A 23,259-nucleotide genomic window follows, 5' to 3' on the forward strand; every position below is an offset into this window, starting at 1 on the left:
ACCCCCCCCCCCCCCAGTAATGGGCAGGGTGGGCGAGAAGACCCTACACCCCCCCCCCCCCCAGTCATCATGGGCAGGGTGGGCGAGAAGTCCCTACACCCCCCCCAGTAATGGGCAGGGTGGGCGAGAAGTCCCTACACCCCCCCCCCCCCAGTAATGGGCAGGGTGGGCGAGAAGTCTCTACACCCCCCCCCCCCCAGTAATGGGCAGGGTGGGCGAGAAGACCCTACACCCCCCCCCCCCCCTATTCATGGACAGGGTGGGCGAGAAGTCCCTACACCCCCCCCCCCCCAGTCACCATGGGCAGGGTGGGCGAGAAGTCCCTACACTCTACCGCGTGACAGCCGTCGACGTCACAAACCACGTGGCCACGCGACATCAAAGGGGCCGCTAGGGGGTGCCGGTGCGTCCGCTACATCGCTACAAGCTTTCGTCATGTGTTTGGGCTAGGTCGCGTAAACATACAATGTTTCGTTAAACCAACAACAACCGCGATTCGCCACTAAGTGGCGGTGACTTCACCACGGCGCCTGTGCCAGGCTAGGTGCACGTTGAGGCCACGTGAAGCGTCGAACGCCCACTGGCAGGAGGTCACGGGACAGACCCAGGTGCCATGGGTTGACACACACACACATGTACACACACACGTACACACATACATACACATGCACACACATACATACACACGGACGTACACACACATACGTGCACACATACATACGTACACACATACCAATATTCGCCACTAAGTGATGGTGACGACACCATGGCGCCTGTGCCAGGCTAGGTGCACGTTGAGGCCACTTTAAGTGTCGAAGGCTCGCTGACAGGAGGTCACGGGACAGACCCAGGTGCCATGGGTTGACTGAGATGACTGGCTGATGCACCACCTGTGCCCCCTCCTGTGCCAACTTGCTGCATTTTTGCCACCCAGCGCTCCGCTCGTTGTTGTGAGCGTCGCTCCTCCGCCCTCCATTGTTGTTGGAGGGCGACTGCCTCCAACTGCCCAGTAGCGTCCTTCACGAGCCTCCTCCACTGAGGCCGATCTTGACACCGCTGGTACCGGTCATCGGCAAGTCCACTCAGCTCCACATCTTCCTGTACCACATCACTCCATCTCTTCTCTAACCCGTACCGCGCCCGTTTAGCCACCTCTATCCGGCCGAACAAAAGTTTAACACGTAGGCTTTCGCGACTAATATCCATAATAGAGGTCTAACCCAAAAAACATTTTTATTATGGACGAACTAAAGCTGTTGAGGCATGCGGTGACTGGGCACGCGGCAGAGGTCACAATCGGGTACCCGATACTCGTACCCTACCCGATACCCGGCTACCCGTACCCGGCCGGGTACGGGTAGCCGTTTGCGACCCTGGTGCGGCCGGGTACGGGTCCGGGTAGGCCGTGAGTCACTGGTGAGTCACCGTTTGTCACTCATTTCCCAACGTCTTGTCTCTTCTCACAATTCAAGTTCCTAGAATCAACCCACCCGCGCCTGCAACGTGGCTTCATCCCAGAGGTCGCAATCAGGTACCCGATACCCTACCCGATACCCGGCCGGGTACGGGTAGCCGGGTATCGGGTAGGGTACGGGTACCCGTTTGCGACCCTGGTGCGGCCGGGTACGGGTAAGGAATCAAAACCCATTTGCGACCTCTGGCATGCGGGCCGCATGACCCAGCCAACGCAGCCTTGCCTGCCGGAGGAGCTCACCGATGGGAGTTTGTCACCACTCCCGGACACGGCCAATTTAGTAATATTGCGTCACGTAAACAACACGTGGACAATTCGTTACTAGTTCAACACGTGGTAGGTTTTCGCAACCAATATCCATAACAGAGAGGGTTTTCTTTTTTAGGTTAGATCGCATAAATGTGTGTCGTTCAACCCGCCGCCACCCGACAGGGCCGGCAAGGTTGTGTCGCCGAAACGACACGTGGACAATTCGTTACTAGTTCAGCACTGGTCCAACCCATGTGAGACGAGGCTCTAAGGAAAGCTGTCTCGGGTGTGGACCAATCAACTTCAAGGACACTGCATACATTATCAGAGTTGTGTTTTTTGTTTGCATTATGACTGCAGGTATTGTGGTCTATGCAAACATGACTCCTTGTAAAAATGTGTCAGTTTTGTTGCCAGATAGAAGGGAAAAAAAATCAATTATCATATTTTTACTGGCAAATGGTGTAATGTATGTTGAACTTCTTTCGCACCGTACACTATCCTAACCGTGCCAATCGGAGCCTTACGAGTGACTGAACCCTGGCCACGTGCGCGAAGCCATGCGGATGAATGGTCTCGATCATTCGGCTCAGGTACGTGGGGGGGGGGGGGAAGGAAAGTGACGGGTGATATCTGCTTAGTTCTTTCGGTAAAGTCACGTAGAAGGGAAATAATAAAATAATAAAAAATAAAACATAAAATAATTCTCACGACGTTTCGGCCACAACGCAAGCAGCCGTCCTCAGGTGAAGACCAGGTCTGTCGGAAAGACAGACGCTGTGAGAATTGTATTTTATTATGTTTTAATTTTATTGTTTTATTATTTCCCTTCTACGTGACTTTACCGAAAGATTTAGATTTAAAGCTTTCGTGACTGCAGGGATTCATCTTCTTGGTTCTTTCGGTAAAGTCACGTAGAAGGGAAAAAATAAAATAATAAAAAATAAAACAATAAAATAATTCTCACGACGTTTCGGCCACAACGCAAGCAGCCGTCCTCAGGTGAAGACCAGGTCTGTCGGGGAGACAGCGTCTGAATGAAACACCACCACACTTGGCAGCGTATATTTAAGCTGGGTTGGAAGGGGGGGAAGAGCGCCTTGACAAAAGAGTTTGCATATCAAGATGAATTTTGCATATTTATAGGAAATGCTGGTATGTGATTAGTACTACTTGTGAAATGCGTAGGAGGTTTGGCGGGGGGTTTCAAAGTCATGTTATGCCCGTGCATTATCACCGTTGCTCAATCCACTGCTGGATGAAGATACGTTGCGAGCCCACGGTCCAATGAGCGCCTCTCAGACACGTGATACCTCCAGCGTGGTTGGTCGTGCCCATTGTGTTGGTGGGGGGGGGGGTTAGTAAGAAACCCCCCTTGCAGTGAAATCCACGATGGAACATTCCCACGTGGTTCGTTGCCAGAGGTCGCAAACGGGTTTTGATTCCTTACCCGTACTCGTACCCGGCCGCACCAGGGTCGCCAAAGGGTACCCGTACCCGGCCGTACACGTACCCTACCCGTACCCGGCCGGGTACGGGTATCGGGTACCCGATTGCGACCTCTGGGATGAAGCCGTGTTGCAGGCGCGGGTGGGTTGATTCTAGGAACTTGAATTGTGAGAAGAGACAAGACGTTGGGAAATGAGTGACAAACGGCGACTCACCAGTGACTCACGGCCTACCCGTACCCGGCCGCACCAGGGTAGCCGGGTATCGGGTAGGGTACGGGTATCGGGTACCCGGTTGCGACCTCTGTTCGCTGCCTACGACTGCGCACTCATTGGCGCACGCGTCGTGTAGCTCCGCCCCTCCGTAGCTCATTAGCATATATGGGGGGAGCGGTGGCGCAGCGGTTAGCGCGCTGCCCTACGAACCTGCCCCCCCCCCCCCCTTCCCAGTTCCATTCCCGGCTCAGGGTCACCAACAGCGACCCAGTGACGATGATTTGAAACCGGTCATGGGCCTCCTTCTGAGTCTACTCGGCCTCAAATGAGTACCTGGTGCGGTGTGTAGTCTACTGGGGAGACAAAGGCGGCCGGGCGTGATGCTTCCCCCCCCCCCCTCTCTCCCCCACCTCGTTATGCAGGTCCGGCCATCGTAGGTTGCCTACTCGCTCGGCAGCACTTGCCCCAACAGTTTGCTACGGTTATTATTATCAGAGCGTGTTTTGTGTGTGTGTGGTTAATGCAGCACTTGATTTTTTGCGTTACCGATATCTACAATTGCCGTGTCATTGCCAGAAAGGGTTCTCAAATCCTCTTCTAATTGTTTTATTATGTTTTATTTTTATTATTTTATTACTTCCCTTCTACGTGACTTTACCGAAAGAACCAAGAAGATGAACCTCTTCTAATTTTTCATCATTTTCGATACTGGCAGTGATGAGATCCCATGAATGTTGACTTAAAGCTTTCGTGACTGCAGGAAACCGTGCTCTTTGGTTCTTTTTAACACGTGGCAGGCTTTCGCGACCAATATTATTCATAATCAACGTTTTTGGGTTTAGATCGCGTTACTTATAAATGTGTCGTAACCCTCCACCACCCGACACGGCCAATCAGTAAAAAAGTGTCACGTTGACAAAAGACAAATTAGTTCACTGCTTTAGCCCACCGGTGTGTTGACGCGTGAAACCACAACATTTACATTTCGATTTAAAGCTTTCGTGACTGCAGGGATTCATCTTCTTGGTTCTTTCGGTAAAGTCACGTAGAAGGGAAGTACTAAAATAATAAAAATAAAACATAATAAATTATTGTATTACTTCCCTTCTACGTGACTTTACCGAAAGAACCAAGAAGACACAACATTTACAATTTGAGTAGCACGACGTTTCGCTGGTAATTGCATCCAGCATCATCGGGCAATTCGCGAGAATGGTGAGGCTCTGCTCTGTCTCCCGTTCTTATATAGAGCAGCAGCAGCAGGGTGACGTCATCATTAATTAATGATGACGTCACCCTGCTGCTTATATAGAGCAGCAGGGTGACGTCATCATTAACTCATTAACTCATCAGGTGCAAAGATTTGAGGGGGGAGTGATTGTAATTATATACTAGATTAGTAATCAGGCTATTGTTACGATGCGAGTTGTAGATTAGTAATCATTTGGAATGTGTTTTATTGTGATTATGCTACATTAGTAATCACATTAGTGTTTGTTTCCCTTATAAGGAATTGTAATGTATCGTATTTAATAATACGCTCTTTGGTTCTGTCGGTAAAGTCATCAAGTGGGTGGAAATAAAAGAAAATAAATCACCAGTTTGCAGAGGTGTGGACTCGAGTCATGTGACTTGGACTCGAGTCAGACTCGAGTCATGAATTTGATGACTTGCGACTCGACTTGGACTTGCATAACAATGACTTTGTCCCACCTATGAGATGTGGACTCGAGTCATGTGACTTGGACTCGAGTCAGACTCGAGTCATGAATTTGATGACTTGCGACTCGACTTGGACTTGCATAACAATGACTTTGTCCCACCTCTGCCAGTTTGTCCCACCGCCCATACGGGGGATCTTTGTCTTTTGGAGCCGGTGAGGTGGGCGGAGAGGAGGAACAGGAGTCGGATCGGGATGAGCATTGGCAGGAGGATCAGGAGGATCACGTAGAATGGAAATAATAAAATAATAAAAATAAACCAGAATAATTCTCACGACGTTTCGGCCACAACGCAAGCAGCCGTCCTCAGCGTCTGAATGAGACGCTGTCTTTCTGACAGAGCTGTTCTTCACCTGAGGACGGCTGCTTGCGTTGTGGCCGAAACGTCGTGAAAATTATTCAGTTTTATTTGTATTATTTTATTATTTCCATTCTACGTGACTTTACCGAAAGAACCAAGAAGATGAATCCCTGCAGTGACGAAAGCTTTCAATCGGATCAGGAGGAGTCGGATCGGGATGAGGAGGGGCAGGAGGATCAGGAGGAGTCGGATCGGGATGAGGAGGGGCACTGGGAGGAAGAGGAGAGGCTCTAAGTGTAAAGAAAGCTGTCTCTGGTGTGGACCAATCAGTTTCAAAGACAATACATCATTCTAGATTTGAAGCTGTCGTGACTGCAAGGATTCGTACTGTTCGTTTTTTCGGTAAAGTCACGTAGGTAAAAAAATGAAATTAAAATGAATAAAAAGTAAAATAATATTTTTATTAATTTTTATTTCACACTGTTAGTTTTTTCGGTAAAGTCACGTAGGTAAAAAAAAAGAAATAAAAAATAAAACTAATATTTTTATAAATTTTAATTAAAATTTGTAATAAAATTTTCATTTTTTTATAAAAAGAAAATAATATTTTTATTAATTTTTAGTTCATTTTTTTTTACCTCCGTGACTTTTCCGAAAAAACTGAGAGTAACAATACATAATCACACTACCAGAGCGTGGTTTGTGTGTGCATGTTCACCACAAGTATAGGTGCTTAATGCAGACATGATTCCTTGCAAAGGTTTCAATTTGGTGTTTAAACATCTTAACACAAACAGTTTTTTTTCTTGGTTCTTTCGGTAAAGTCACGTAGAAGGGAAATAAAAAAATAATAAAAATAAAACATCATATTTTATTATGTTAATGTTTTATTATGTTTTATTTTTATTTTTTTATTATTTGACTGCAGGGATTCATCTTCTTGGTTCTTTCGGTAAAGTCACGTAGAAGGGAAATAAAAAAATAATAAAAATAAAACATAATATTTTATTATGTTAATGTTTTATTATGTTTTATTATGTTTTATTTTTTTTATTATTTGACTGCAGGGATTCATCTTCTTGGTTCTTTCGGTAAAGTCACGTAGAAGGGAAATAATAAAATAATAAAAATAAAACGTTATATTTTATTATGTTAATATTTTATTATGTTTTATTTTTTTTATTATTTGACTGCAGGGATTCATCTTCTTGTTTTTTTCGGTAAAGACACATAGAAGGGAAATAATAAAATAATAAAAAGAAAACACAATAAAATATTAACATAATCACGTAGAAGGGAAATAATAAAATAATAATAAATCAAATATTAACATAATAAAATATAATGTTTTCTTTTTATTATTTTATTATTTCTCTTCTACGTGACTTTACCGAAAGAACCAAGCAGATGAATCCCTGCAGTCACGAAAGCTTTAATCCTGATCGTTAGGCAGTCAGATCGGGAGGAGCATTGGTAGGAGGAGTCTAATTTGGAGGCGGAGCATCGACAGGAAGAGGAGGAGTCACCGATCGGGAGGTAGGAGGCGGGGCACGGGCAGAAGGAGGAGGAGTCTAATTTGGAGGCGGACCATCGACAGGAAGAGGAGGAGTCTTAATCGGGAGGTAGGAGGCGGGGCACGGGCAGAAGGAGGAGTCTAATTTGGAGGCGGAGCATCGACAGGAAGAGGAGGAGTCACCGATCGGGAGGTGAGAGGCGGGGCACGGACAGAAGGAGGAGGAGTCTAATTTGGAGGCGGAGCATCGACAGGAAGAGGAGGAGTCACCGATCGGGAGGTGAGAGGCGGGGCACGGACAGAAGGAGGAGGAGTCTAATTTGGAGGCGGAGCATCGACAGGAAGAGGAGGAGTCACCGATCGGGAGGTAGGAGGCGGGGCACGGGCTAGAAGGAGGAGGAGTCTAATTTGGAGGCGGAGCATCGACAGGAAGAGGAGGAGTCACCGATCGGGAGGTAGGAGGCGGGGCACGGGCTAGAAGGAGGAGGAGTCTAATTTGGAGGCGGAGCATCGACAGGAAGAGGAGGAGTCACCGATCGGGAGGTAGGAGGCGGGGCACGGGCTAGAAGGAGGAGGAGTCTAATTTGGAGGCGGAGCATCGACAGGAAGAGGAGGAGTCACCGATCGGGAGGTAGGAGGCGGGGCACGGGCTAGAAGGAGGAGGAGTCTAATTTGGAGGCGGAGCATCGACAGGAAGAGGAGGAGTCTTAATCGGGAGGTAGGAGGCGGGGCACGGGCAGAAGGAGGAGGAGTCTAATTTGGAGGCGGAGCATCGACAGGAAGAGGAGGAGTCACCGATCGGGAGGTAGGAGGCGGGGCACGGGCTAGAAGGAGGAGGAGTCTAATTTGGAGGCGGAGCATCGACAGGAAGAGGAGGAGTCACCGATCGGGAGGTAGGAGGCGGGGCACGGGCAGAAGGAGGAGTCTAATTTGGAGGCGGAGCATCGACAGGAAGAGGAGGAGTCTTAATCGGGAGGTAGGAGGCGGGGCACGGTCAGAAGGAGGAGGAGTCTAATTTGGAGGCGGAGCATCGACAGGAGGAGGAGTCACCGATCGGGAGGTAGGAGGCGGGGCACGGGCAGAAGGAGGAGGAGTCTAATTTGGAGGCGGAGCATCGACAGGAAGAGGAGGAGTCACCGATCGGGAGGTAGGAGGCGGGGCACGGGCTAGAAGGAGGAGGAGTCTAATTTGGAGGCGGAGCATCGACAGGAAGAGGAGGAGTCACCGATCGGGAGGTAGGAGGCGGGGCACGGGCTAGAAGGAGGAGGAGTCTAATTTGGAGGCGGAGCATCGACAGGAAGAGGAGGAGTCACTGATCGGGAGGTAGGAGGCGGGGCACGGGCTAGAAGGAGGAGGAGTCTAATTTGGAGGCGGAGCATCGACAGGAAGAGGAGGAGTCTTAATCGGGAGGTAGGAGGCGGGGCACGGGCAGAAGGAGGAGGAGTCTAATTTGGAGGCGGAGCATCGACAGGAAGAGGAGGAGTCACCGATCGGGAGGTAGGAGGCGGGGCACGGGCTAGAAGGAGGAGGAGTCTAATTTGGAGGCGGAGCATCGACAGGAAGAGGAGGAGTCACCGATCGGGAGGTAGGAGGCGGGGCACGGGCAGAAGGAGGAGTCTAATTTGGAGGCGGAGCATCGACAGGAAGAGGAGGAGTCTTAATCGGGAGGTAGGAGGCGGGGCACGGGCAGAAGGAGGAGGAGTCTAATTTGGAGGCGGAGCATCGACAGGAAGAGGAGTCACCGATCGGGAGGTAGGAGGCGGGGCACGGGCAGAAGGAGGAGGAGTCTAATTTGGAGGCGGAGCATCGACAGGAAGAGGAGGAGTCACCGATCGGGAGGTAGGAGGCGGGGCACGGGCTAGAAGGAGGAGGAGTCTAATTTGGAGGCGGAGCATCGACAGGAAGAGGAGGAGTCACCGATCGGGAGGTAGGAGGCGGGGCACGGGCAGAAGGAGGAGGAGTCTAATTTGGAGGCGGAGCATCGACAGGAAGAGGAGGAGTCACCGATCGGGAGGTAGGAGGCGGGGCACGGGCTAGAAGGAGGAGGAGTCTAATTTGGAGGCGGAGCATCGACAGGAAGAGGAGGAGTCACCGATCGGGAGGTAGGAGGCGGGGCACGGGCAGGAGGAGGCGTCATCTTCATCGCGGTCCGAGGCAGCAGCAGCAGCAAGCAAGCAGCGCGACTCGGCGGCGGACAGCAGCAGTAGCAGCAGGATGTCGGGTCCCGCGGCGAAGGTGGCGAAGAAGGAGGCCAACTCGAATCACGACGGCGCGGACGAGGCGTCGGGTAAGGTTTGCGTGAGGCGGCGGCGTGAAGACGGCGGCGCGTGAGGAGAATGGAGGAGGGGGGGGGAGGGTGTGAGAGAGAAAAGCAGCGTGAGGAGGACAGAGCGCGGCGCCATCTCGAGGAGGCCGCGGGGTGGCGAGGGGGAGGGGGCCATTTGGGTGGGTGGGTGGGGGGGGGGTAGCATCGCGTCGCGCGCTTTTTTTTTAGTTTCCCGCCAATGGTCGCGCGCGCGCCGCCGTCACGTGGGGTCGCGGGCCCCAATGGGCGCGAGCGCGCGCATGCGCGGTGCGTCGCGAGCGGGCGCGCGCGCGCGCTCGGCCATGTTTGTTAGGCCCCCTCCCCCCTCGTCCTCGTTGTGGCCTGACGAGCCGAGGCCTCTGTTGCTCGAGTGGGGGGACCCCCCCCCCGCTACTACCACCACCCCCCCTTCTTTATTGTGTAGCTGCTTGACTGATGGAACCCTCCGCTAGTGGCTGTGACCGCCGCCGTCGCCACCCGCGAAATACTTTTTAGACGCCGCGGTTCTATGAATGCGCAAACCACGCGGCCATGTGCGTCTCTGATCTCCCTCCCCCTGCCTCCATCCTCTCTTCCTTTGCTTTGGGGGGGGTCCCGCGCTCCCCTCGATAGGGGGGTAGGATGGGGGTACAGATAAAATGATACCCCCCCCCCCGTGCCCCCCAGACATTACGAGAGTCAGTTTCGCTTTGACCGGGAAACTCGCGAGGAGGAGGCGGAGGCGTGCGGCCATTGTGGCCTGCTACGCGCACGTGTTTTCCTCTTGTGGGCAGAATGAATGAGCGGCAAGATCGGCCACGGCCTCCCCCCACCACCACGTTACCCTCCCCCCACCACCACGTTACCCTCCCCCCACCACCACGTTACCCCCCCCCCAACACCTTACCCCCCCACCACCACGTTACCCTCCCCCCCCACCACCACCTTACCCCCCCCCCACCACCACCTTACCCCCCCCAACACCTTACCCCCCACCACCATGTTACCCTCCCCCCACTACCACGTTACCCTCCCCCCACTACCACCTTACCCTCCCCCCACCACCACCTTACCCTCCCCCCACCACGTTACCCTCCCCCCCCCAACACCTTACCCTCCCCCCAACACCTTACCCTCCCCCCACCACCACCTTACCACCACCACCTTACCCTCCCCCCCACCACCACCTTACCCTCCCCCCACCACCACTTTACCCCCCACCGACCTTACCTCTCCCCCCGCGTATACTGTATGGCGAATCCTTTGATGAGCACGGTCGGCTGCGTGCGTGCGGTGCGAAAGAAGTTCAATCTCCACCGCTGATACAGTATAACAGAACACGTGCTGTAGTGGAGGGGGGGGGAGGGCATGCGGTTCGAGTGACGAGTCGTGACGGGGGGGGGGGAGGATGTGCCCCCCCCCACTACCAGGATATGCCCCCCACTGTTGACGGCCGCGTAGAGTTACTGAGCGCCGGTCCGGTCCCCTGGTCCGTGAGCCCGGGGTGGGGGGGGGGCAGACCCACGGGGGGGGGGGGTCTACTCTGGACCCACGGGGGGGGCTACCGGACCCCCCCGTGCCTCTTGCCGAGGGGGGGGGGCGTGATGGCCGCGTGGAGGATGGCGGCAGTGGGGGGGGGGAGAGGGGGTAGAGTGGTGAGGATGGAGAGAGAGGGGTAGAGTGGTGAGGATGAGAGACGGGGGGGGGGGTAGAGTGGTGAGGATGAGTGAGGAGAGAGAGGGGGTAGAGTGGTGAGGATGATGGAGAGAGAGGGGGGTAGAGTGGTGAGGATGATGGAGAGAGAGGGGTAGAGTGGTGAGGATGAGAGACGGGGGGGGGGGGGGGGTAGAGTGGTGAGGATGAGTGAGGAGAGAGAGGGGGGTAGAGTGGTGAGGATGATGGAGAGAGAGGGGGTAGAGTGGTGAGGATGAGTGAGGAGAGAGGGGGTAGAGTGGTGAGGATGAGAGACGGGGGGGGGGGGTAGAGTGGTGAGGATGAGTGAGGAGAGAGAGGGGGGTAGAGTGGTGAGGATGATGGAGAGAGAGGGGGTAGAGTGGTGAGGATGAGTGAGGAGAGAGGGGGTAGAGTGGTGAGGATGAGTGAGGAGAGGGGTAGAGTGGTGAGGATGAGTGAGGAGAGAGAGGGAGGGTAGAGTGGTGAGGATGAGAGACGGGGGGGGGGGGGGTAGAGTGGTGAGGATGAGTGAGGAGAGAGAGGGGGGTAGAGTGGTGAGGATGATGGAGAGAGAGGGGGTAGAGTGGTGAGGATGAGTGAGGAGAGAGGGGGTAGAGTGGTGAGGATGAGTGAGGAGAGGGGTAGAGTGGTGAGGATGAGTGAGGAGAGAGAGGGAGGGTAGAGTGGTGAGGATGAGTGAGGGTCGAGTGGTGAGGATGAGTGAGGAGAGAGAGGGGGTAGAGTGGTGAGGATGATGGAGAGAGAGGGGTAGAGTGGTGAGGATGATGGAGAGAGAGGGGTAGAGTGGTGAGGATGATGGAGAGAGAGGGGTAGAGTGGTGAGGATGATGGAGAGAGAGGGGTAGAGTGGTGAGGATGATGGAGAGAGAGGGGTAGAGTGGTGAGGATGATGGAGAGAGAGGGGTAGAGTGGTGAGGAGAGAGAGAAGGGGGTAGAGTGGTGAGGAGAGAGTGGTGAGGATGAATTAGGAGAGTGGTGAGGAGAGAGAGTGGTGAGGATGAGTGAGGTAGAGTGGTGAGTGAGGTAGAGTGGTGAGGATGAGTGAGGAGAGAGAGTGGTGAGGATTGAGGAGGCCGCGGCTTCCCACGTGTGGCTGTGAAGCCCCCACGTGGCCAGACACGGCGCTTCCGCGTGACGCTCATTGTCTCGCGTCTCTCTCTCTCTCAACTCTCGTCTCGCTCTCCCTTAACTCTCTCTTAACTCTCCCTTAACTCTCTCTCAACTCTCGTCTCGCTCTCTCAACTCTCCCTTAACTCTCTTAACTATCTTAACTCTCTCTTAACGCTCGTCTCGCTCTCTCTTAACTCTCCCTTAACTCTCTCTTAACTCTCCCTTAACTCTCGTATCTCTCTCTTTCATCGCTCTCTCACTCACCTCTGTCTACCGCTCTCTCAACTCGCTGTCTCTTCCCTCGTTCCCCCCCCCCCGCCTTGTTCGCTATCATTACCTCCCCCCGCACCTCCGATTAGCACAGTCGGCTACGTACGGCGCGAAAGAAGTTCAACGCACATACACTAAGTTTCGATTGAAAGCTTTCGTGACTGCAGGGATTCATCTTCTTGGTTCTTTCGGTAAAGTCACGTAGAAGGGAAGTAATAAAATAATAAAAATAAAACATAATAAAATAATTCTCACGACGTTTCGGCTACAACGCAAGCAACCGTCTTCTTCACCTGAAGACGGCTGCTTGCGTTGTAGCCGAAACGTCGTGAGAATTATTTTATTATGTTTTATTTTTATTATTTTATTACTTCCCTTGTACGTGACTCTACCGAAAGAACCAAGAAGGTACGGAAGAAGTTCACGCATACTAAGGCCGTAATTATAATATATATTGCGGGGGGACACATCCACAGACTCGCATAGTGAAAACTAATTTTGGGGGGGGGCACATCCACCCCCAATATTCAAATATGCTCAAAATGTCCCCCCCAATATATTGCTATAAAATGCATATTTTATGCAGGAAATTCGTTTTAAAATTTAGATGCTTTTCTGGAAGATTTGGTCCCCTCCAATGTTGACTCATGGCTACGGCATTGACGTGTGCTGTACATGACATCCCGTCTCGATGTGTGTTCTGCCTGTCTCTCTCCCTTGGTCTCGCTCTCTACACCGACGAATCTCTCCAACTCCTCTCCCCGTCCTCCCACGCCTTCCTTTACATCTCTGATTGATTGATGGATCTCGCGCCAAACTTATTCTGCCCTTTCTTAACCCCCCCCTGCCTCCACTCTCTCACTTTCTCTCCCCGTATCTCTCCTCCACATCCTCGGGGCACCACGGGTGGCTAGGAGATGTTAACTACCTCGCCTGGAATGCAGGAAGTTCGTGGGTTCGATCCCGACCCTGACAACAATGCCTGCTGCTGCTGTATATTTGGAGTTTGCAAGTTATCCCCGTGGTCGAGTGGATTTTTCTCCGGGTGCTCCGGTTTTTCGCCCCCCCCCCGCATTTAGTAACATGCTTTTTAGGTCGTCTTGGTTCTTTCGGTAAAGTCACGTAGCAGGGAAAAAATAAGATAATAAAACATAATAAAATAATTCTCACGACGTTTCGGCCACAACGCAAGCAGCCGTCCTCAGGTGAAGAACAGGTTTGTCGGAAAGACAGCGTCTGAATGCTTTTTAGAGTATTTGTCTGCGATTAATGTCCACGTGGTGATGATGAGCCACTTTGTTGAGCTCTCATTTGTGAGGGCTGAGTCACTTCTAAAAAATTAACCCGTAAAAACAAAGTTTTTCACTCTAAATCCTTTATATGCGTGGCGGCTAGAGTCCTCTCGTTCTCTGGCTTGAGATGGCTGCCACCTATGGGTCAGATGATTGTCTGCCAGCATTAAGCAATTGGTAATTAAATATTTTTTTTTCCCTAAACAGTGTAAAATTTTGGAAAAAAATTTTCACAAATTAATTGTCACGCACAACGAGTCTGTGTGGAAAATGTCAGCTCGATTGGATCACGGGAAGTGGGTTAAAAAACGACCGAAAGATTTGCACGGTCCTAAGCAAGGAAGCACGCAAGTAAGCGAACTTAATATAAAGGATTTAAAAAGAGCCACTCCTTACCTGCTAAATAGAAAATATTTTAAAATCGTTTCACACGGTTACTCTCATTCCCACTATTGTCTCTGGCTGCTATAACTTCTCACGTGGTGGCGATAAGCCGCTTCGTGGAGCTGCTATCGTTTGTCATGGCCAGGTCTTTTCTGAAAATAAAAATTAACCCGTAAAAACAAAGTTTTTCACTATAAATCCTTTATATGCGTGGCGGCTAGAGTCCTCTCGTCCTCTGGCTTGAGATGGCTGCCACCTATGGGTCAGATGATTGCCTGCCACCATTAAGCAATTGGTAATTAAATATTTTTTTTTTTCCTAAAAAGTGTAAAATTTTTGAAAAAAATTTTCACGAAATAAATTGTCACGCACAACGAGTCTGTGTGCAAAATGTCAGCTCGATTGGATCACGGGAAGTGGGTTAAAAAACGACCGAAAGATTTGCACGGTCGTTAGCGCGCAAGCAAGCAAGTGAACTTAATATAAAGGATTTAAAAATGAGCTCGGTGGGCTTTGACCTACCTGATATTAAAATAAATAGTTGCGTTTTATTTTACCTTTTCTATACTTTGCATTCCTATCGAGGTTTTTGTTTAGTCTGTAGAAACGTTCTTGCCTCGTGCCCCCCCCCCTACTGGACATCTGTGATAAAGTGCTTTTGTAGCTCATCGGATTTCTCCTGTAAAAAATGTAATATTCTGATTCTCTGCAGTGTCTCTTCTCTCGCTTTCTCCCATCTCCCTCCCACTACTCTCTCCTCTCTCACCTTTATCTACTCCACTACGCCATTCCTCTTCATTCCCTTATTCCCCGTCTCATCATATCCCCTGCCTTACTCTCATCTCTCTTTCATCTCTCGATCATCTCTCGATCATCTCTCGATCATCTCTCGATCATCTCTCGATCATCTCTCTATCATCTTGCTATCATCTCTCCCTTGTTCTTGTCCCACCCCCTTCTCTCCACCCTCTCGGTGGCTCGGAAATGTTAACGACCTCGCCTGTAATGCAGGAGGTCGCGAGTTCAATCCCGACCGTGACGATGCCCGTCGTATATTTGGAGTTTGCGTGTTTCCCTCCCTCCCCATGGTCGCGTGGATTTTTCTCCGGGTCCTCCGGTTTTTCGCTCCATTTAGAATCTCATGTGCGTTCAGAGTATTTGACTGCTATACATTTCCACGTGATGATGATGATGATGATAATCCACTTTCGTTGAGCTGGCTACCACTGAGCTACATAACTCCGTGGGGCCTTATCACCTGGTAAACATTTTTATTTTAGTTTCAAGGATAACTTATAGGAGTTAAAAGTCAAAACTTACTGGAGAGCACACCGGTGATCTTCCTGCACCTAGCCTGGCACAGTAGTCAACCCTTTGGCACCTGGGCCTGTCCCATGACCTCCTCCTGCACCTAGCCTGGCACAGCAGTCAACCCTTTGTACCTGCTGGGTCTGTCCACTGACCTTCTCCTGCACCTAGCCTGGCACAGCAGGCAACCCTTTGTACCTGCTGGGTCTGTCCAGTGACCTCCTCCTGCACCTAGCCTGGCACAGCAGTCAACCCATTGTACCTGCTGGGTCTGTCCCGTGACCTCCTCCTGCATCTAGCCTGGCACAGCAGTCAACCCTTTGTACCTGCTGGGTCTGTCCACTGACCTTCTCCTGCACCTAGCCTGGCACAGCAGGCAACCCTTTGTACCTGCTGGGTCTGTCCACTGACCTCCTCCTGCACCTAGCCTGGCACAGCAGTCAACCCATTGTACCTGCTGGGTCTGTCCCGTGACCTCCTCCTGCATCTAGCCTGGCACAGCAGTCAACCCGTGGCACCTGGGTCTGTCCCGTGATCTCCTCCTGCACCTAGCCTGGCACAGCAGGCAACCCTTTGTACCTGCTGGGTCTGTCCCTTGATCTCCTCCTGCACTTAGCCTGGCACAGCAGTCAACCCATGGCACCTGCTGGGTCTGTCCCTTGATCTCCTGCACTTAGCCTGGCACAGCAGTCAACCCGTGGCACCTGCTGGGTCTGTCCCTTGATCTCCTCTTGCACATAGCCTGCCACAATAGTCAACCCACGGCACCTGCAGGGTCTGTCCCGTGACCTCCTCCTGCACCTAGCCTGGCACAGCAGTCAACCCGTGGCACCTGCTGGGTCTGTCCCTTGATCTCCTCCTGCACCTAGCCTGGCACAGCAGTCAACCCGTGGCACCTGCTGGGTCTGTCCCTTGATCTCCTCTTGCACCTAGCCTGCCACAATAGTCAACCCACGGCACCTGCAGGGTCTGTCCCATGACCTCCTCCTGCACCTAGCCTGGCACAGCAGTCAACCCATGGCACCTGCTGGGTGTGTCCCGTGACCTCCTCCTGCACCTAGCCTGGCACAGCAGTCAACCCGTGGTAAAATACAAAATAGTTAAAGTTCTTTTGTTAATGGTCTCTTGCCTCTCCCCTCCCTCCCCGTCTGGCCGTGCGTGTTCGCGTGAGCAGAGAAGGAGCAGCAGGAAGCCATCGAGCAGATAGACGAGGTGCAAAACGAGATCGACAGGTGAGTCTGGGTTTGCGGGGGGCTCTCGGGTGGGGGGTCCCCCCCCCCACCCTCCCCCCGTGCGAGGGGGGGGGGGAGGGTGGGGGTGGTCCTCTGTAAAGAAGAGGCGGAACCTCTTCCCCCCCCTCTCATCTCGGGTCTCCCCAAGGTTGATGAGTGGCCAATGATAAAGTTGGTTTACATGTGCGTGAGAGTGAGTGGTCTGAGTGTTAGTGCGTTTAGTGGTGTGTGCGTGGGTGTACGTGTGTGTCGTCCGTGTGCGTTCGTCTGTGTACGTGTGCGTGCTTTTGGGCGGAAGTCGTGTAGCAGTTCGCGCCCACCGCGCTATGAACCTGGCCATGATCTGAGTTGGTTTCCTGCTCTGCGGCCACCACAACACCAGTGATGGCGAGTATCTTCAAGTTTTCAAGTTTCATTTATTAGGTATAGCCCTATGAGCCATTCGGCTCTTGAATCGGGTGCAACCGCAACAAACAAAAAAACTAAAACATGAACAAGAAAACATCTTAAAGTGACTATGTGCAAACAGAAAATCCAAGAATAGACAGCAAAATATTGCAGAAAACGCACCATACACCAACATTGTGTGCAAAAATCCCAGTGGGATGCAAGTCAAACAACAACAACCACAAGACAACTTAGATTAAGGCCATCAGTCTAACTCTGTACTACAACAAACAAACATGGCCAATCCGAAAAACTTTTCAAAAATCACCAAAATTAAGAACCGGTGCTGGGCCCTCCCCTAGGTCGACCTAGCCTTGGAAGAGTACCCGGTGCCGGGTTTATAAATCGGCACTGGGAAAGACGAAAGGCGGGCCGGGCGTGGTGGAGGACCGGCCACACACCACCTCCTCATGTGCCACAGCGCTGGCCAACATCATTGCTGCTGCTCGCTACTAACAGCACCCGCCCCAACAGTCTGTTAAAGGTCACATGGTGGGGGGGGGGAGATGGGGGAACTTTGACTTTGTATAGTAGTAGGTTTTTACCCTTTTAAACTGGTACAAAACTGACACCTTTATTCAAGGCATCATGTTTGCAATGACCACAACACAAGTAGTCAAAAAAGCAAACAAAAAGAATCAACTCTGATAATGATAATAATATGCACTGTCCTTGAAGTTGATTGGTCCACACCCGAGACGGCTTTCTTTAGAGCCTAGTCCCCATTGGTGTTGGACCAGATGACACCAGAAGGTGTACAACTCAAACACAGCGCAATATCAGAGTTTTGAGAGCTCGGGGTAAGCATTTACACTATGAGATCTCTTTTACCAGTGGCAAAATATAGTAGTAGGTCTTTACCCTTTTAAACTGGTAAAAGAGGTCTCATAGTGTAAATTTGACTTTGTAGTTTACTAGTCCCAGGCTGCCGGTCCACACAGATTTCACGGACCCAGGGCCCCCTAAAGCAGGGGTCGGCAAACCAAAATAATCAAAGAGTGTGTGACGTTCAAAATCGCGGATAATCACAGCAGTACTCCGATGGACTACCTGAACAAAGTACGATTTTAAAAAAGTTCCGTGAAAATCGGACATGGATAGCATTTTGTATTATTATATGTGAACCACAAAATGTAATCTATATAAATAAAGACCATCATCTGTACATCTCAAACACCTCTAGGGTACTTCCCGACAAGGTAGAAAGCTGACATTTGGTACACATGTAGATTTTAGGACACAAATAACAGGAGAGAAAAATCTATCTTCCATCTGTCTAAATAAAGATCTTAATCTGTACGTCTGAAAAATCTGTAGGGTAATTGCGGACAAGGTAGAAAGCTGACATTTGGTACACATGTAGATTTTAGGACACAAATAACAGGAGAGAAAAATCTATCTTCCATCTGTCTAAATAAAGATCTTAATCTGTACGTCTGAAAAACCTGTAGGGTAATTGCGGACAAGGTAGAAAGCTGACATTTGGTACACATGTAGATTTTAGGACACAAATAACAGGAGAGAAAAATCTATCTTCCATCTCCATCTATCTAAATAAAGATCTTAATCTGTACGTCTGAAAAACCTCTAGGGTAATTGCCGACAAGGGAGAAAGATGAAATTTGGTACACATGTAGATTTTAGGACACAAATAACAGGAGAGAAAAATCTATCTTCTATCTATCTAAATAAAGACCTTACTCTGTAGGTCTGAAAAACCTCTAGGGTAATTGCCGACAAGGGAGAAAGATGAAATTGGTACACCGGAAGATTTTAGGACACAAACAACAGGAAGAGAGAGCTTTTTCATTTTAAGGCCCCCAAATCTCGATGTTTTTAACTACCCCCCCCCCCCCCGTCTGCCCTTGCGTACGACCGTGTGGTGTCCACGGGCTAAATGCCAATGCAGCAGAGGTCGCTAACGGGTTTTGATTCCTTACCCGTACCCGGCCGCACCAGGGTCGCAAACGGCTACCCGCACCCGGCCGGGTAGCCCGGTATCGGGTACGGGCATCGGGTACCCGGTTGCGATCTTTGCAATGCAGGGAGGTGTGCGCTAGCTGTGACAAGAGAGGCCTTGAGAGAGAGAGTGGGTGTATTTCAGTGTTTCTTCGCTTAAGTTGTAGTTGACTCGGCGACAATAACAGCGGCGTTAGACCAGAGAATGATCGCCTAAAGGCGAACGGAGGCTCCGAAAGATGTAACTCCCCGACCCGAGCTCTAAATGCGCCAATACTTGCATTGTCTTTGTACCGTTTGACTTTTGGCGTTCTCTGCTCTGTAACACCGGTGGTGAGACATGGCCATGAAGATGCCCATATCTGGTGTAGGCCAATCAGTTTCAAGGACAATGCATTCGTTATTATTATTATCAGAGCGTGTTTGTGTGTGTGGTTAATGTAGCACTTGATTCTTTGCATTACCGATATCTACAACTGCTGTGTTATTGCCAGAACGGGTTCTCAAATCCTCTTCTTATTTTTCATTTTTTTCGATACTGGCAGTGATAAGATCCCATGAATGTTGACTTAAAGCTTTCGTGGCTGCATGAATACATATTCTATGGGTCTTTCGGTAAAGCCACGTTGATAGAAAAATAAGAAAAATATCACGACGTTTTGATCGCAACACAAGCCATCGTCTTCAGGTGGCTTTACCGAAAGACCGATAGAATATATAAGATCCCATAGATACGTAGGCTTTTCGCGACCGATATTATTCGTAATAAAGTAGGGGGGGGGGGTTTGGGTTAGATCGTGTAAGTATAAACGTGTCGTTAAAACCGCCACCACCCGACACAGCCAATCGGTAAGCTTTCTCACGTGAACATAACATGCTAGTTCGTTGCTAGCACAGCAGTAACGGGTTGTGTGTGTTGCAGAGTAACCCCACAAGATTTACAACGTTACACAACAACAAACTGCACATATCTTCTTGGTTCTTTCGGTAAAGTCACGTAGAATGGAAATAATAAAATAATGAAAATAAAACTTTATAAAATAATTCTCACGACGTTTCGGCCACAACGACAGACCTGTTCTCCACCTGAGGACGGCTGCTTGCGTTGTGGCCGAAACGTCGTGTGAATTATTAAATAATGTTTTATTTTAATTATTTTATTATTTCCATTCTACGTGACTTTACCGAAAGAACCAAGAAGATGAATCCCTGCAGTCACGAAAGCTTCACATCGAAAAATAAACTGCACATAATCTAGGTTTTTGGGTTAGATCGTGTGCGAGTATAAACGCGTCGTTAAACACGCCACCACCCGATGCATTTTCTCTTTGGAACTGATTGACCTTGTCTCACCAGTGTTAGACAAGAGAACGATGCCATACGCCAAACAGGAAAAGGACAATGCAAACTCCCCCCCCGCATCCACAACTCTGTCAGCCTCCCATTTCCAGCCCTGCCCAATGCCCCCCTCTCCTAGCATCCACGCAACGCTCCCCTACCCCCCCTTTCTTACCTTTATAACCTCTTACCACGGCATCTCTCTCCTACTTGAGCAAAAAAAAATATTTCTGTTGTTTTCCCACCTGATGACGATTGCTTGTGTTGCAATCGAAACGTCGCGATTTATTTTACGTGACTTTACCGAAAGAACCAATGAGTATGAATGCAAAGATGCTTTGATAATGACCTATGAGATTGTCGCTTCGAAAACCGATTGGCCTTCACCAGAGGGGGACAGCCTTCTCTGGGGCCTTGTTTGTCGCCTGGATGAGGCTGCTGCTGCTTGTTGTTGTAATTAAACGGCAAGAACATCACACTCGCTTCCAATTGTAAATGTGTGCAGTGAAGTTTTAACTCTCTAACAAAGACAAAGATCCTCCATGTAACCTTTAACAGACTTGGGGCAATTGCTGTTAGCGAGCACCTATGAAGGCCGGCACGGCACGCCAAGGGGGTGGGCGGCCAGCACCACGCCCGGCCGCCTTTGTCTCCCTTGTGGCGATGTTTGCACACTGCACCAGGTACTCATTTGAGGCCGAGTCGACCTAGGGGAGACCCATGACCGCTTGAGATCGTCACTGGGTGTAGGCCGTGAGCGGGAACGAAACTCGGGACGCCGGGTTTGTAGCGCTAACCAATGCACCGCCACTCCCCACAGCGGTAGCGCACGCACACGGGTTTAGCGCCGAACTAAGTAACGTGTGAGGTAAGATGGGGGATTGAGCGAGGCTGACGTGCGTCCGCGCGGTCTTTCCCTACGCGCCCCACCCCCACCCCAGGCTGAACGAGCAGGCGAGCGAGGAAATCCTCAAGGTGGAGCAGAAGTACAACCAGCTGCGCCAGCCCTTCTTCCAGAAGCGCTCCGAGCTCATCGGGAAGATCCCAAACTTCTGGGTCACCACCTTCGTCAACCACCCGCAGAGTGAGTGTGCTCGCATCACCCAGCGTTGCCGTTGGTGGGCGAGCGTCAGAGGTCGCAAACGGGTTTTGATTCCTTACCCGTAACCGTACCCGGCCGCACCAGGGTCGCAAACGGGTACCCGTACCCGTACCCGGCCGGGTATGGGTACCCGTACGCTACCCGTACCCTACCCGAAATGAGTGACAAACGGTTACTCACCAGTGACTCACGGCCTACCCGTACCCGGCCGCACCAGGGTCGCATTCGGCTACCCGTACCGGGCCGGGTAGCCGGGTATCGGGTAGGGTACGGGTATCGGGTAGGGTACGGGTATCGGGTAGGGTACGGGTATCGGGTACCCGGTTGCGACCTCTGGCGAGCGTTGCCGGCTGTGGGCGAGCGTTGCCCTTGGTGAGGGAGCGTTGCCAGCGGTGAGCGAGCGTTGCCCTTGGTGGGCGAGCGTTGCCCTTGGTGAGCGCGCGTCGCCCTTGGTGAGCGAGCGTCGCCCTTGGTGGGCGAGCGTCGCCCTTGGTGGGCGAGCGTTGCCCTTGGTGGGCGAGCGTTGCCCTTGGTGAGCGAGCGTCGCCCTTGGTGAGCGAGCGTCGCCGGCTGTGGACGAGCGTTGCCGTTGGTGAGCGAGCGTCGCCCTCGGTGAGCGAGCGTCTCCCTCGGTGAGCGAGCGTCGCCCTCGGTGAGCGAGCGTCGCCCTCGGTGAGCGAGCGTCGCCCTCGGTGAGCGAGCGTCGCCCTCGGTGAGCGAGCGTCGCCCTCGGTGAGCGAGCGTCGCCCTCGGTGAGCGAGCGTCGCCCTCGGTGAGCGAGCGTCGCCCTCGGTGAGCGAGCGTCGCCCTCGGTGAGCGAGCGTTGGGATGTCTCCGTAACAATGACTGTCACCCCCCCCCCCCCCCCCCAGTCTCAGCCCTGCTGGACGAGGAGGATGAGGAGGCACTGCACTTCCTCATCCGGGTCGAGGTCACGGAGTTCGAGGACATCAAGTCCGGATACAGAATAGATTTTGTACGTGGCGCTCACTCGGTCGCACACACTCACTTTACACTCGCGTAACTGTACACTTGACTGTACACTCACTGTACACTCGCTACACGCTATACACACTCACTGACTATACACTCACTACACTATACACTCACAATACACTCACTCACTATACACGATACACTCACAATACACTCATTCACTATACACTCACAATACACTCATTCACTATACACGATACACTCATTCACTATACACACACTCACTGACTATACACTCACTACACTATACACTCACAATACACTCAATCACTATACACGATACACTCATTCACTATACACACACTCACTGACTATACACTCACTATACACTATACGCTCACTGTACACTCACTATACGCTATACACTCACTATACATTCACTACACTATACACTCACAATACACGCAATCACTATACACTATATATTCACTGTACACACTATACACTCAATCACTATACATTAACTATACACTCAATATCTTCTTGGATCTTTCAGTAAAGTCACGTAGAATGGAAATAATATTATAATATATATATATTTTTTCCCATTCTACGTGACTTTACCGAAAGAACCAAGAAGATGAATCCCTGCAGTCACGAAAGCTTTAAATCGAAATATACACTCACTACACTATACACTCAATCACTTTACATGATGCACTCCATCACTATACACGCAATCACTATACTATTCACACACTATACACTCATTCACTATACACGATACATTCATTCACTATACACTATACACTCAATCACTATACACGCAATCACTATACACGATACATTCATTCACTATACACTATACACTCAATCACTATACACGCAATCACTATACACGATACATTCATTCACTATACACGATACATTCATTCACTATACACGCAATCACTATACCATTCACACACTATACACACTACA

General features: G+C 50.9%; 1 protein-coding gene across 2 annotated transcripts in view; it reads left to right on the forward strand.

Moving 5' to 3' along the window:
- The first annotated feature begins 9,032 nt into the window (after positions 1–9,032).
- The window catches only part of SET (SET nuclear proto-oncogene), a 31,087-nt gene continuing 16,860 nt past the window's right edge, over positions 9,033–23,259 (forward strand). For both annotated transcript variants that reach the window (XM_078883040.1, XM_078883041.1), the window contains exons 1-4: positions 9,033–9,209; positions 16,439–16,496; positions 21,182–21,324; positions 22,215–22,318. In XM_078883040.1, the coding sequence (XP_078739166.1) occupies positions 9,137–9,209; positions 16,439–16,496; positions 21,182–21,324; positions 22,215–22,318 (378 nt within the window). In that variant the 5' untranslated portion in view covers positions 9,033–9,136. The remainder of the gene's footprint in view (positions 9,210–16,438; positions 16,497–21,181; positions 21,325–22,214; positions 22,319–23,259) is intronic.

Source organism: Lampetra fluviatilis, chromosome 68, assembly GCF_964198595.1.
Source record: "Lampetra fluviatilis chromosome 68, kcLamFluv1.1, whole genome shotgun sequence".
NCBI lineage: Eukaryota > Metazoa > Chordata > Hyperoartia > Petromyzontiformes > Petromyzontidae > Lampetra > Lampetra fluviatilis.